We start from the raw sequence: 13,869 nt of genomic DNA on the forward strand, positions 1-13,869 counted from the left end.
TTTTATAAACAGCTGACTGGCGCCTTGCGCATCTTCTTGGTTGAGCCGCAGTTGTTGGTTTTGAATCAGCGTCACGGTGAATAACAGCCCGCTTTTTCGTTGAGTCCCGCATTTTTGATATCATAGTGCCGCAGGATTTTCGGTGGGTTGAATTGTCTGTGACGTGATAGTAGGAGTTCATTGGATCTCAACAGCAGGACGGAGTTGATAAAGGAGGGTTGACCGGGAGAGCTCTCCACCTTTGCAAGAATATACAAGACGCTTGTTAGCCCACTCCGCTGACGACACGGATATCTTGCTCATCAGTATGTGACAGTATATATTAACTAGACGAGGTGTCTCGCGTGGCTAATCGTCTCGCCTTGTTGGTATGTTCTGGCTCTAGGATGTAAAATTTACTAACAGTTGCAGGTGGCGGTTTGGGCCGCCATACCAACCAGTTGTAATGGACTTTCTGGGTCGCAGGGAGGGGAGCAGCAACTTGTACTACAACATTGCACGTTTTCCTTACCAAATTGGGATCTAGAGGGGAGGATTTTGAGAGAGTGCGGTTGAGAGGGTGCGGTCAAGAGGGCGTAGTCGCTGTGTAGATCGCTGGATTCAGTCCCCCATCACAAGAGGTTTATTCTGCCGCTAGGCAACCATGAGCACCCTTGCTCGATGTATGCTGGACGGAAAGGCCTGACTCCGATTGGCAAGTTTGCAGCCATCAACCTGAAAAGTAACAACCGGACACTAAGTTTGCACGTTCTAGTTCCATATGGAACATTGGACAGTAAGCCAAATCCGGCGCCCTCTCGCACACTTTACATTCTCTGCACTACCAAATATCCACCTTTTGATGTAGCCCCAAGAACTCACCACCTTTCCCACCTCAGTTGTTTTCACGCTCTGCCCAGCCTCGCTACACTCATGCGTGTATGTACTTGGATCATTGGGGCAGAAACTCCGTTTTCCGTGGTGTAAACTATAAAATTCTGGTGTAAATATCCAATCCAAGGGCAGTCTGCACGAGACATTGCTTGTTGTCGAGGAAAGCCTTGTGGCTAGAGTAAACGATGAATATCGACACGCTCTTCACTAAATTTTAGCCTTCTTAACAGCTGTGGGTGAAGGTGTGCGGTGGACAGGGTGCGTTCAGTCAAGGTTTAGTCGGCTTGAAGAGACTGACACGGGTGCGCTGTTTGAGTGGTCATGATTACACCATCCAGACACGACGCGCTTGAGCATCAATCTGCCCTTAGACGGAAACTACGGTGCAGCTTGTTATTAGTTCACCCGCCAAGACGCCCACGAGTTTAGAGCTGTTTGCTTGGGATGCGACCTTGTCACCCACCGAAGTGTGCCCTCGGCAATAGCGTTTTTAATTACTTTTGCTTGAGCGATGTCATGGAATCATGCTTGGTATGATACTGTTGTCTGCTGGCCCCGCAATTTATCGCTTTATTTAATGGCTGTATCATCCCACTAGTAGTCTTTTTCATCCATATTTATTACTACTGAATGCAAAGCTGGCTTTCAAGTCTGGAATTTGTTTCGACAATGTCCCTAAGATATTTTCCCAAGTTCTTAACACCCTGGCTCATAGCATTCTGCATGATGTGGTGTGTGACTTGTCTTTTTCCGCATTTACGGTTCAATCGATGCGCTGACCTTTCCTTCTCAGGCTGCATAGATACATCAGACTTATTGTGCACTGCTATAGTCACTGGACTTACAAGTCTAAGCCTATCCCAACCAATCCCTCCTACACGGCGGATGATGTTACGGTGGTGATTCCCACGATCCACGACACCTTTGATGAGATTCGGCCCTCGTTTGAGAGCATTCTGGCCACACAGCCGCACAAACTGATCATTATCACAACCGCCGACAAGTTTGATGATCTGCAAGCGGCTACAAAAATTCTCTCCAGCTCCAAAATTTGCATCCTCTGCACTCAGTACGCCAACAAACGCATCCAGGTGTGTGAGGCGCTGCCCAAAATCAAGACCCGCATCATCATTATGGCCGATGACGACGTGATCTGGCCATCGACTATAATGCCATGGATCTTGGCCCCGTTCGAGGATGTGGGGATTGGAGGCGTTGGCACGTGCCAGCGGGTGAAGAGGGTTAGGGAGGGGACGTTTGCGTCTAGGATGTGGAACTGGCTGGGCGCTGCCTACATCGAGAGGCGCAACTTTGAGATTTCTGCAACACATAACATGGACGGCGGTACCTCTTGTATGTCGGGTCGGACTGGTGCCTACCGATCCGAAATTCTCCAGGACTACGAGTTTCTGAAAGGATTCATGGAAGAGGAGTGGTGGGGTAAGATACTCAAGGCCGACGATGACAACTTTGTGAGCCGTTGGCTCGTTAGTCACCAGTGGAGAACTTGGATTCAGTACGAGCCGGAATGTGAGGTTGAAACGACGCTGGAAAACAACATAAAGTTTCTCTACCAATGTTCAAGGTGGGCCAGGAGCAACTGGCGGAGCAACTGGACGAGCCTAATTAAAGAGCGTTATGTTTGGAAGTAAGCCTCCCCCCCGACGCAGATCTGGAGAGACCCAGCAACTAATAGATGTTTTCTTTCTCCACAGACAACAATGGTGGTGCACATATGCGCTACACATTGCGACCTTCACCTCACTTGCCTTTGCCTTTGACTTCCTCATATTGGCAGCTCTGTGGTGGGGCACTGAGTGCTGGAACCCGCTCTATCGGAAGTTTGCTCTTTATGCGCAGCTCGCTTTCCTGGGATTTTCTAAATTGGTCAAACTTGTAGGTTTGATCCGGCGCTGCCCAGCAGATATCGCATTTGTTCCTGTATCAATCCTTTTTGGATACTTCCATGGCCTGATTAAGATTTACGCCGGCCTTACTTTGCATCAGGTAGAAAGACCCCTCGCTTCTTTTATCGAAATGTGACGATTTTTTAACGCAAGGGGGTGCTGTAGACCTCGTGGGGAAGCCGGAATGACGGCAATACCGACACAGTCCAAGGCCCGGCCCTGTCTGGCAAGCACAAGCGCATAACGACAGCACCGACCCCTAAGAAGTCAAGATAAGGTGTGGCCTGTGCTTTTGACACTCGTTTCCTGGTGGCTCAATAATGTGGGCCTTCACTTGGGGTGTTAATGACCCTGAAACTGGTGTTGATTGACTGGAGTGGGCTAGCACGATCTGGGGTATAGCGCTTTGAAGATATTATACTCCCAATGCTGACTAAGCGTTAGAAATCCTGCGAAGCATAGATATAGCTATTGTAACATTTATCAACCTGGGAGTCAGGTTTGACGTTAATGCTGGATAAAAACAGCCTCATGGAATTCTTTACCACCTTCATTTACTGTTGTAGCCAACTGAATTTTCGATGTTGCTGGTTGGACATCGCTGCATATGCGTCGGAGTTTGATTCAATAGCACAAACAACGGGTATGTAGATATAATAGTGTCACCTTCGGTTGTGCCACCCTGATGGCACAGAAGACTCGGACGCGGCGGCGAGTTGGAACTTTCGAAAGCCAAGCTGAAATGGACAGCCACTGAATGGTTTGCAATTCGAAAATTCAGTGGAATAAATCAAGAGAGGGTGTAGAGAAGAAGATGCGGTCGAGAAGATGCATGTGGAATGTATGTGTCTGGGATCTCGCATGCACGCTCTCGACCGCATCCTCTTGTCTGCACCATGTCTGCATCCGCTCCAATACATAAGACTATTGCTTCCCTTCGAAGGAACGTTGAGGATCCACATCTCCTCAGGCTGTAATCACGTAGGGAATACTTGGGTGCAGGCCAATCAAACCAATTCGTATTCGTGTTTTGATCAGTCACGCGTTTATGCAGGCTCTTAGAGTGCATTTGCAGTGACGAAAAAGGGTAATAAAGATTGCTTGGAGGAGCTTTTAGGCCTTCCAAGGAGCAATGAGGTACGGTTTCCCGCACTGTACCCCTCGCGCTAGCCAGTTTCATAAGTGTTGTACCTGGATACGTTCAAATGTAAGAGGGAAAAGATGGGATGTGATAGAAGGATAGCGTACGCAGTGCGACACGTTCTGGCTGTCATCCCAGAATGCCTATACAAACAGATGTCTTTTTTTGTTGTTATGGGATGCGCCAACGGTCCAGTGTTTTGCTCGAGCAACGATCAACCAAACTATGAACATGTTCGCATTCTCTTTATGGGAACTCCTCACCAGGGAGGATATGGTGTTCAGCTTTGCTGATATCTTGCATTTTCATGCACCATTTCGAAGAACTTTGTTGGCAATCGCAAAATCGCGTGGGCGAATGGGTGCGGTCGGGAGGGTGCGACCATCCAGACAAGACGCACTTAACATCAATCGCTCTGCCTATAGATAGAAGCTACGGTGTAGCTTTCATTAATTCAACCGCCAAGATGCTGACAAGAGCTTAGAGTTGTTGTTTTGGATGCGGCCTCGTCGCTTGGCGAAGTGTGTCTTGAAGCAATAGCGTTTCTCATTACGTTGCTTGAGCGGCCTCATGAAATCATGCGTAATGTAACACGGCTTTCTGCTGGCCCTGCCATTTATCGTTGTATTTAATGGCTGTAACATTCTTTGTCGTTTTTAGTAGCTCTAGTGGCAGTTTAAGCTGGGTCGCGACCATCGCGAAGACGTTCTTTTTCGGACACGCGCCTACGAGCTACGTGGGGAACGCTCGCTCGCCCGCTTTTCTATGCACATATTTCACGTGTGGTTTTATATAACAAATGATATTAGGAAAGCCGATTTTTTTTCGAAAAAAAAAATCGGGGCGAGAAAAGAATCCCGACAAGTAATACAGCAGAGATTGGGTTTGATGTAGAAGCCTGCGTCGACAAAAAGGAAAACAAAAACAATTTAGCGGTCTGTCCGTGTTACATTAACCCTGTTTGCTTCCATATACCAGTCCCGCTCAACTTCTATCTTAGTCTCAAACTTCTTTTGAGAGGCATCGAATGTCAACTTGGTGACTGTAGCTTGATAAATATAGACGAAACCGTCAGGGCTGGACATGGCGGGATTGACTGTGATTGTGGCGGAACGCGTAAACGTAATCATCTGGCCAACAAGATTTTTCGCTTGGCCGGATGGGAGCTTGGAGACCTGAAATCAATTAGCCTAGACTTTTTTGGTTCGAATTTATCTTTCGCTGTACATACGTCGTCGTCGTCGCTCATATCTCTGGAGGCTTCTGGGGTCGCAGAAGGACTTTGTTTGAAAGGATGAAAATGAGTGATGAGGATTCACAGACGCATTAAGGCCAGCCCATCCGAGGGGGAGGGGTCTTAGCGGGGTACTCAGGCAAGAGGGGCATGCATATGCTACTTGGTGGTGTAAATTGATGTACCATTGGGCGAATGATGACAAATTTAAAACCGGACCATTTTGTCTTTTATGCCCCTGCGTCCCCGATGGTGGATCCTGCATGGCGATTATGATTGGATTCATATGCAAATCCCTCTTTATCTACCAGGTTATAAACTTCTCCTTGTAGCCCTTGCGGGGTCTTCAAGGCTGTGTATGGCCGTGCGGCCAAAAGTCGGTTCGTGAAATATTCATTTGCTCCGGTCTCAATTAATGCAAGAGTGCTGTAATTAGTTTTTTTTAAAGAGATATTAGTAGCTATAAGCACGAGTTGACCGCCCCATATACACTCCTCCAACAATATTGCTTCGCCACCAATTAATCCACTCGGAGGTGGCGTTGCGACTCCCCCCACAATTGGGGCATACTCCGTGACCAGTCTCACGACACAGGGCTTTCCTCGGTTCTCGTCGAAAATGATATTATTGACCGGGTGATACACAACCATCGCCATTCGCAGACTAGTTAACAGTCGGCGATGCAGTTCCTTCTTCCAGTTCTACTTGGCTAGGCCACTTTGTCCTGCCAGCTTCACAGACTTGTAGGTTCCTCGAAAAAGAACCTATCGTTAATTGACGTTCGCTTCGAGGGGTTACGGATACGGGGATCTTTGGATATTTGTCCATCAATCCAAACCCCAATACCCGTGGTATTAAAAACTTTATCTCGGCATCACCGTGTCGTTCTTCGGGGATGTTTAGTTGAACACTGCATGATCGGCCCATCCCAAACACTTGCTCAACCCGCCGCACATCAGTGGCCATCCACTGTCCGCTAACTTCAACAAACAAGTTACTTATTTGTTCTGCAACAAGGCCCTGTTCAAGAGATATCGCCCGAAAAGATTGATCAGTCATGTGGTCAAGCGTTTTTGCAGCGTCGTTAGCTGCATCTGATCCATGCTCTATAAGTATTCTTTCGAGAGCTTTCTCGAAGTCGAACTTCCCGATACCTTCCAAGTTGATTGTAGCTGGAATTTCTGAGATTTTCGTTTGCAGCGTAGGATGTGCGGCGGTTATGAATGAAAGTGAAGCATTCGGACTCGAGGTATCGTGAGATGAATCTATACGCTGAAATTAGACTGCGAGTTCAGGCCCAAGAATATAACTTGATAAGATATAGCCAAACCTGATAAAGTGACCCTGCTAGCAATTACAGGTTCGAAAGATGATTGAATACCTGTCCGGGCCCGCTTTGATGGCCTCGATTGTGTGAAATGACTTTCGTCTTCCCTGTGGCAAGGCCGTTTACCCTGGGTCTGCTGTTGAAACGTTTTCCATTTCTGGTAGAAATCAGGCGAGTACTCTCCAGAAAAGACAGAATTCCCTTCTGCTCATGACGTTATTATAAGGTGGTGGAACCAGATTAAGACCTAGTTACTTACCCAAGTAAAACAATTCTGAGAGAACAGTCCATTTTTGATTCTTCTGCATGAGGTTCTCGAGGAAGACTGTCCAATCACACAACCGAAATGTTGATGATTTGTTGAGATCTGGAGCTCTTTCGTCAAGTATACTTGGATACCTGGAAATCAAACCCCATTGTGTTAAGCTGATAGGACGAGAAAGGGTAAGAAAGGCGGCTATGGAGAGGCTAAGCTTCGGTTGCTGATACCGAAAGGTTGCCATACGGGCAGCTAATTCAGGGTAGTGTTTGCCTGGTCTTTTGGCCCCCGCTTTCAGCCCACCCAAAAGCTCCTCCACGACTTTAATTTCTTTTTCGCGGTCCATTTCGAAGAGTTTGGCAAAGTCTTCTGGGCGAAGAGGTGCGGGCGGTCGAAAGGGTGCGGTCCAGAGAATACAGGTGAGAGGATGCAAAATATATGCAGTTGAGAGGATGCGGACGAGAGGATGCGGACGAGAGGGTGCGGTCGAGAGGGTGCGGTCGAGAGGGTGCGGTCGAGAGGACGCAAAATATATGCAGTCAAGAGGATGCTGTGGGTCCTGACGCCTCGAATATTTGCTCGAGGGACTGGGGAGAGTTCGCAGCCGGTTTCATTGTTACGTTATACGCGTACCAACGTATCATTCGGTGCCGAGCGAACCAGGATACTTTGCCTGCCAAGTCTGCTCATCACTTTTTGTTGTGATGTTACGTCGTATGAAGCACAAAATCTATCGAATCAGTCTAGCGATTTTTCAAAGTCCCCTGAGTCGGCCTGCAAGTAGAGCATGCGGGCCTGCCAGCATTTGTAGCTGGCCAAGAGACAAGACAGAGCCAGGAAATCGATTGAATATGTTGTCGATAGCTTCTCAACCGCAGTTACAGCTGCATTCTCCCCAGACTGTAGAAAATAGGCATCCGTCAGGGTGTGCTTTCTATTAGACATATGTGTTATCTCAGATTCCGACGCCTTACCAACACCATGTCTCTAGTGAGGATGATCAACTCTTCAAATCGATTCGTTTTGAAGGATCTTTTAAAGGGGTTTCCTCGGGGGAAGGAGAAACGTCACAACTGATTACCAGTTTGATAACGTCGTAGAAGGTGAGAAAACCGTTGAGTTGCTGGTACTCCCTGTAGGAGAGACGGGCCAAAAGCTCCAGCGAACAAACCAGGCATCAACCTCTACAGACGAAGGGTGTATGCTATGGCATGGAGATAGATTTCTGGCTCACAATGTGCACAGATAACTACACTCCGGACAATGTCCTCCCATCATATTCAATCAGGAAGGGTGTCCTCCCCTCCCTCACGACCCTCGAGTAGAGCCAAAATGAGAGCGCGTTGGCTGGTCCTAGGTAAGGGAGCGACATGCAGTCGTGCGATTATGCGGATAAGGTGTCAGGACCTGTCGTTCCCCCAACGCGGTACCTTCCCAATCAGGTCTGCTTTGTTATCGTTAAAGTTCCCTGGCAGATGCTCGATAAACACAGCGCAGAGTTGCACATTTGCGGCGGCGGGGCGGTGGGGCATCGAAAAGGACCGTACCCCCTCTCTCTCGACCGCACATGTTGATACTGGGGGGGGGGGGGGGGGGGGGGGGGGAAGGGGGTTATGCCAAGGCATTTCGGAATATCCATCGACATTCGGTCGAGAATATCCTTTTTCAGTCGGGCTCGGGGAGCCGTCTCGCTCGATTTTGGTCAAAGCAAAGATGATTTATCGAAAGAGAGCGAGTTGAAAGGAGGTGAAATACCCTGGTGTCTTCTACCCTAGCTTCTTGAAACTACTAGTGCTGGCTTCCTGGGGTTATTTGGGCGCTGGGAGTATCTAAGGTACATTAAAGCGGAAGAGTGGACCGATGAGAGCGTGAGTTTGTTCAGTTTATCCAGGGGTGCACGTTACATAGAAGTGCGAAAACTGATAATTGCGTAACTCACAATACCGCGCCTATAATGCTCTCTGGCGTTCCAACCAGGGCAGCGAATGGCTAGATGACGCACGTTAGCCAGGCTCCTCAAGGCATTGATAAAGAACGGCACTTTGCTGGCCTGAGATACCGTACTTCACCGTGCTCAGGGAAGAGGTTATATGCATGTAGAGCGTGTAGAGAAAGTTGATCTCATGGCCGCCAATTGGGTGTACCAGAAGGGACAGGAAGGCACCTTTAAGAGTGTGCAAAAGTAAAAGTCAAGTGCCGGATATGGTTTCCGATCCTCGACAATGCCTGAATCTTCGATCTCACTCTGCTACGTACTCAGCAGAAAAAGCCCTTGAAATGCCCAGAAGTGTCATCGTCCGACCCGCCTCCCGCGCAGTCCCATGCATCGAGCTTACGCCAGTCATGGCCGAGACTGATAATCATAGTAGTAGCGGGGGCTCTGTCTTTGCCATCGTTATACTGCTAAATTGGGTCGGTGATTACAAGGCAGCTGCTATCGGCTTTTTGCACTCTGAACAACGCCCTTCCATAATATCGCCAATCAAAAAGGAGGCTATGTCCCCTCCCTTATCAATCCCCGAAGGGAGTGATGTAACGGCGTAAGCGTGTCGAGATACGCCTGGGGAGCAATACATAGGGGAGGCGACTTAGCGGCTCTTCCAATCAGTCTTTTTTCATCACCCCCACCCTCCCCCCCCTTCAGCACCTCTGCAGACTAGTTATGCGAGCGCGCTGGCTGGCCAGCGCCAGGGGGCGATATGCGGTAGCGCGAACATTGGAATGACGCGTCGGGACGTGTCGTTAAGGGATTGATTGGATACTGTAGTAGAAAAAGACCTTTACCATGTACCAGCCTATCGCGGCGCGTTTTAATCATACTACAGCTTGGAGTATGAGTCACAACACATGTACGACACAGCCTCCGGCTTGACATCCAGTATCGTGACTGGCATTCAATAGAAACTAAAAAGCCAGTCATTGAGGACGCGGAGCGGATTGCCTCGCGTGTGACAACTCCTTTTCCTAATGGTTAAATCATCTGCCTGTCCAGGTGGGCTTTGGGGGGGGGACATTTGGGCTCATGGCTTGCGTGTGGAAACTATGTCCAGATTGTCGTCGAACGAGCCAAAACACAGCGCTGCAGAACATATCATACCTGGTCGAAGCTTAAACCTCGTCGAAACCTCGTCCAAATACGGTAAGGTGAGTTACATAGTAAACCAAGTCACGAAAACTTTATTTAATCGGGTTTTTAAGCTCCAAGGTGTACTTAAAATCTTGGAAACTTGTGATGCCTATGCCGAGGAGGGTAACGGCTGGCTAGGGATTACTGGGCTTGTGGATAACCTCGAGTTTAGAGCTGAAAAGGTATCAGGCAATTATAAGGGGGTTTACCTCTACTTGGACATTTAAGTTTCCTGTCCCAGCCGTGGCGCCAAGGGAACCAGAGTCTTCGAGTCTAGTCAGACCTAAGTTGCTTGATCTGGCCTAAAAATCCCAAGATTTTGGCTGTTGGGATCCTTAGCTTGACATCGGTCTCCAGCATTCTGTGAACAACCCCTTCAATCAAATCTTTCGAGAGCTTATCTCTCAATCCGCCAACAATTTTTAACCATGTGTTCAATGCCAGTCGCTCGTCTGGATCTCCCTTCTCAAACTTCACTATGTCAACATTCTTGCCAAATTCTTCAGGGACAACGACCTTCCCAAGCACGTAAAGCATCGTCTTTCCAAGAGCCCACACTTCACCGGCAGAGCTCGATGAGCTCGAGGTCCAATACTCGGGCGCCATATACTTGGGCGTCCCCCCAGCTCTGTGATGCCCTAATGTGGTCGCCATGCCAAAGTCAATTAGGACTGCGCCACGCGCTGGTGAGAATGCAATGTTTCCTGGCTTTATGTCGTTGTGGGCGATGCCCATTTTGCCAAGGTAGTCAAGGGCAGATGCCATGTTGTGAAGGATCTCGCTAGCATGCTCAAGTCTAGGCCGTACATCGCGGAGGGAACGAGGAAGTAGCTCAACGTAAAGGGCGAGGAGACGGCCATCGAACTCTATGAGTGACATAATGTTAGGCTATGAGCCTGTCAGCATATTGGCTTTCCTGGCTGGCTTGATTATACCGAAAACTTACGTGGTCGAGAGGCTCCAAGATTTTCTTTTCTCTCTCCCAACTATCTGCACTGCGTACTAGCTGGCCCCGGCTTTCGCCTTTGTATCTCATCACCTTCACCGCTATGTCTTTTTCCAAACCCGAGTGGCGGCCAGCAAAGACTACTGTAGCCGTGGTTTTGCCTAGTAGCTTTATTCGGGTAAGCTCATAGTTGGCTGGGTCGGGAGAATGATGTTCACCTTCCTCTGGATTTTGCAAGGTGCTGCGTACAATTGCCACATCACCGTTTTCCAGAGGGAGGAACGGTGTCCCCTTGCATTGAACAAGCTGGAGTTGCCGAGTCTCGGGTCCGTGTTCTGCCGCTTGATTTGCAACGGTTGAAGACAAAGGTTTCGTGGCTGGGGCGACTATAGTCTCCAAGATATTGTCATCGCCCTTGCGTCGTTTGGAAGCCGTATGTTGAGAATCCTCGATTTTATGTTTCAGCGGAAACTCGGATGCGGCCTGCTGAGGGCGTTGCGTGAAAATCTTGAATTTTTTGCGCAAAATCAAGAAATCGACGAGGTGCTGAAGAGTCCCGAACTTTTCCGATGTGTACGTAATCCTCCATAGCCCGGGCCAAACTTCAAGTTGTTTGCCAGTAGATACAACTTTCTCAGTCGTTTTCGGCCCCAGGTAAGTCAGAGTGATTTCAAATATAGACGCATTGAGAAACAAACACGACTCCCGGCCGGGATCATAATATATCTTGCAAACGAGTTGGTTGGGTATCATCCGAGACGTATTGTCACTCGGAGGGTCGTAAAATGGAAGGCAGATAGTGAAGTTGACATCTTGCGTGCGTTGCACAATACCGACCATACCCCAGGCCCCTATACTGGATTTTAGAGGAATACTGTGCGAACTCTTGAGCGGCCCGGTCGAGGCCAGCACTAGTCGTGCATTTGGCAGTGAGTCCAGTGTTGCACGTTCGAGCGCAGCTGTGAGCATTTCAGTTGAGAGCTCGGCAGGAGACCTGAAACTTGGGTCAGTTAGATTCCTGTCGGTACTTTGAGTTTGCACATGCCTTATCAGAGCTCGCTCTTGGGTTAATGCCTTGCTGTTTTGAGGAAGTTGTTGGGCTGGCGTGGTAGCCAGAGGGGCATCGTGAGTGACGTCTGGCTGATCCTGATCCTGCTTCATGTACCGTTCAATTTCAGCCGTGCTGACAGGGTTGGTCGTGCTCCCAATGGCTGATGACATATTTACTCTAGGTCAAAAAGTAAGAATAAGCTGAAAGGGCTCCTCAACTAGTGAGGCGAATTTGGGCAAAGGGTGAGCCATGCTTTATGAGAGCTGCGTTAGCGCTTCAAAGGCTGGGCAAGGGTGCGACCCAAGTTACTGGACGGGTAAAAAAACCATTGGTTCTGAATACAAGTCAAAACATATGGTGGTCAGCTCATCACAAATCCAATCAAGTCACAGTGCAGGTTTCGGGTATCCTGATAAATGGGCGCTTACCCCACTTGGCTCTAGCGCTAAGCAAGTGGGTCGAACGCTCCTACGCCTTTGCTGCCGGGACCTCGTCGACAACCATTCCTCCTTCTACTTCCATGCAACATCAGATTTGTACTCGACAGCAGACAGACACATCATGGACTTTCAACAACCGGAATTTACGGCAGATGAGGATAGGGCCTGGGCCAACATCGCAAAACCGGGGTTTCGCGACCCTAAAATTCTTCATGACTTTTGGCAAAAATTCAATACATGTAATATTCCTCTATTGCCACGAGATAACTTCGTTGTCGACGCACTGGACTGTGCACGGTTAGCTGAGGATCGCACCCATCTCGAAGAGCTTTTGCAGAAGAAGTTCGAGTATCGCTGCAAGACGCTTGGGGATGGAATAACCGGCTTTCTATGCGCCGCGCTGGACACTGACGCGTATCAAGCCGCGCCTAAGGATGTCCGCCTTGCTGCCCAAAACATCAGCATCAGTGGTGGTAGCCTAAAGACATTTATCGAATTCGTTTACGGAGTCATTAGCAGCCCGGATCAAGGTGGTTTTGGACGAGAGATGGAAACCCCGCCAGAACTACCGAGGACGCCGAGCGAAATACCGAGAACGCCGAGCGACAATCGCGACAGTGTGGACATTAGCGACCTCCCTACCCCGGACGACGGGGCACAACGTATCGACCGTTTTGACGTGCGCTACGATGACGATTTAGAACAGCAAATTGAGGAAAATTGGCGATCGACAAGAATCACGGAGTTACGCGACGATGCACAAATAACCGCCGCGCCGCTGCCTGATGATCGACAGGCTTTTAATCCACAGGAGCATAAAGTTTCAGGCCAAAACCGCACCAAAGAATCTCAGTATCAAGCAGCCGCTGGCTCTGGGCCACAAGACAAGTCCACACAATCCCCGATCACACCAGCCGATACGCGGTCAACAGGGGAAGGCATCTCAGACCGGCCCTTGACACCTAAAGTATATCTGCATCAGCCGTCTTCAACAACATTTACAGGATTGGATGCGGAAAAACCACCAGTGGCATCAACTAAAACGCTCGAGGCTTACAGTCCAAACAATTCGCCGGAGGTAACCGCAACAGCAATCATAGCCTCGTGTGCCCTCGAGAGTTCTGCAACTCCTTGCAGTGGGCGTAAGAGAAGGATAGACAAGGATTTCTCAGCCAGGTTAGAAGGGCATGACGTCACAAGCTTGAAGCAACCCAAGTTTGAGGAAGTAGGACAAGCAAAACGGAGAAAGTACTGTGACGATGTTGATTAATCGCTCACCCAAAACCCGGTATGCGATAGTAAAATGCGAGAAGATAGAGAAGACCCGTTCAACTTCGAACCAGTACCCTCCCTGTTCCACTCTGCCATCAACGTGCTGTCCTTTATCAAAGCGTTCAAGCACATACCGAACATGCGTCATCTTGCAACCTGCTGCCCTGTTGAGTGAGCACGTCTCCGAGGCCTGAGATTTTATACTTTGCCCTCATGATAACGCCATATGAGTGTAGGGCATATAGAGAAAGCTGATCTCGTCGCTCGTAACTGGGTGCACCAGGGGGGGGGG

General features: G+C 49.0%; 4 protein-coding genes across 4 annotated transcripts; 2 read left to right on the forward strand and 2 right to left on the reverse strand.

Moving 5' to 3' along the window:
- Nucleotides 1-1,542: 1,542 nt before the first annotated feature.
- Nucleotides 1,543-3,056, forward strand: PgNI_01072 (uncharacterized protein; the record flags this gene model as incomplete). The annotated part of the gene is made up of 4 exons (XM_031121148.1): nucleotides 1,543-1,604; nucleotides 1,667-2,521; nucleotides 2,589-2,769; nucleotides 2,946-3,056. The coding sequence occupies 4 exons, from the start codon at nucleotides 1,543-1,545 to the stop codon at nucleotides 3,054-3,056; spliced, it is 1,209 nt and encodes a 402-aa protein (XP_030987608.1).
- A 2,329-nt stretch (nucleotides 3,057-5,385) lies between these two features.
- PgNI_01073 (uncharacterized protein) lies at nucleotides 5,386-8,113 on the reverse strand (the record flags this gene model as incomplete). Its single annotated transcript, XM_031121149.1, has 2 exons — nucleotides 5,386-5,818; nucleotides 7,992-8,113. The coding sequence occupies 2 exons, from the start codon at nucleotides 8,111-8,113 to the stop codon at nucleotides 5,386-5,388; spliced, it is 555 nt and encodes a 184-aa protein (XP_030987607.1).
- Nucleotides 8,114-10,141: 2,028 nt separating this feature from the next.
- On the reverse strand, nucleotides 10,142-12,035 carry PgNI_01074 (uncharacterized protein; the record flags this gene model as incomplete). Its single annotated transcript, XM_031121150.1, has 2 exons — nucleotides 10,142-10,756; nucleotides 10,815-12,035. The coding sequence occupies 2 exons, from the start codon at nucleotides 12,033-12,035 to the stop codon at nucleotides 10,142-10,144; spliced, it is 1,836 nt and encodes a 611-aa protein (XP_030987610.1).
- Nucleotides 12,036-12,426: 391 nt separating this feature from the next.
- On the forward strand, nucleotides 12,427-13,575 carry PgNI_01075 (uncharacterized protein; the record flags this gene model as incomplete). Its single annotated transcript, XM_031121151.1, has 1 exon — nucleotides 12,427-13,575. One exon carries the CDS (start codon nucleotides 12,427-12,429, stop codon nucleotides 13,573-13,575), a length of 1,149 nt encoding a protein of 382 aa, XP_030987609.1.
- Between the last annotated feature and the right edge of the window lie 294 nt (nucleotides 13,576-13,869).

This window comes from Pyricularia grisea, assembly GCF_004355905.1.
Source record: "Pyricularia grisea strain NI907 chromosome Unknown Pyricularia_grisea_NI907_Scaffold_1, whole genome shotgun sequence".
NCBI lineage: Eukaryota > Fungi > Ascomycota > Sordariomycetes > Magnaporthales > Pyriculariaceae > Pyricularia > Pyricularia grisea.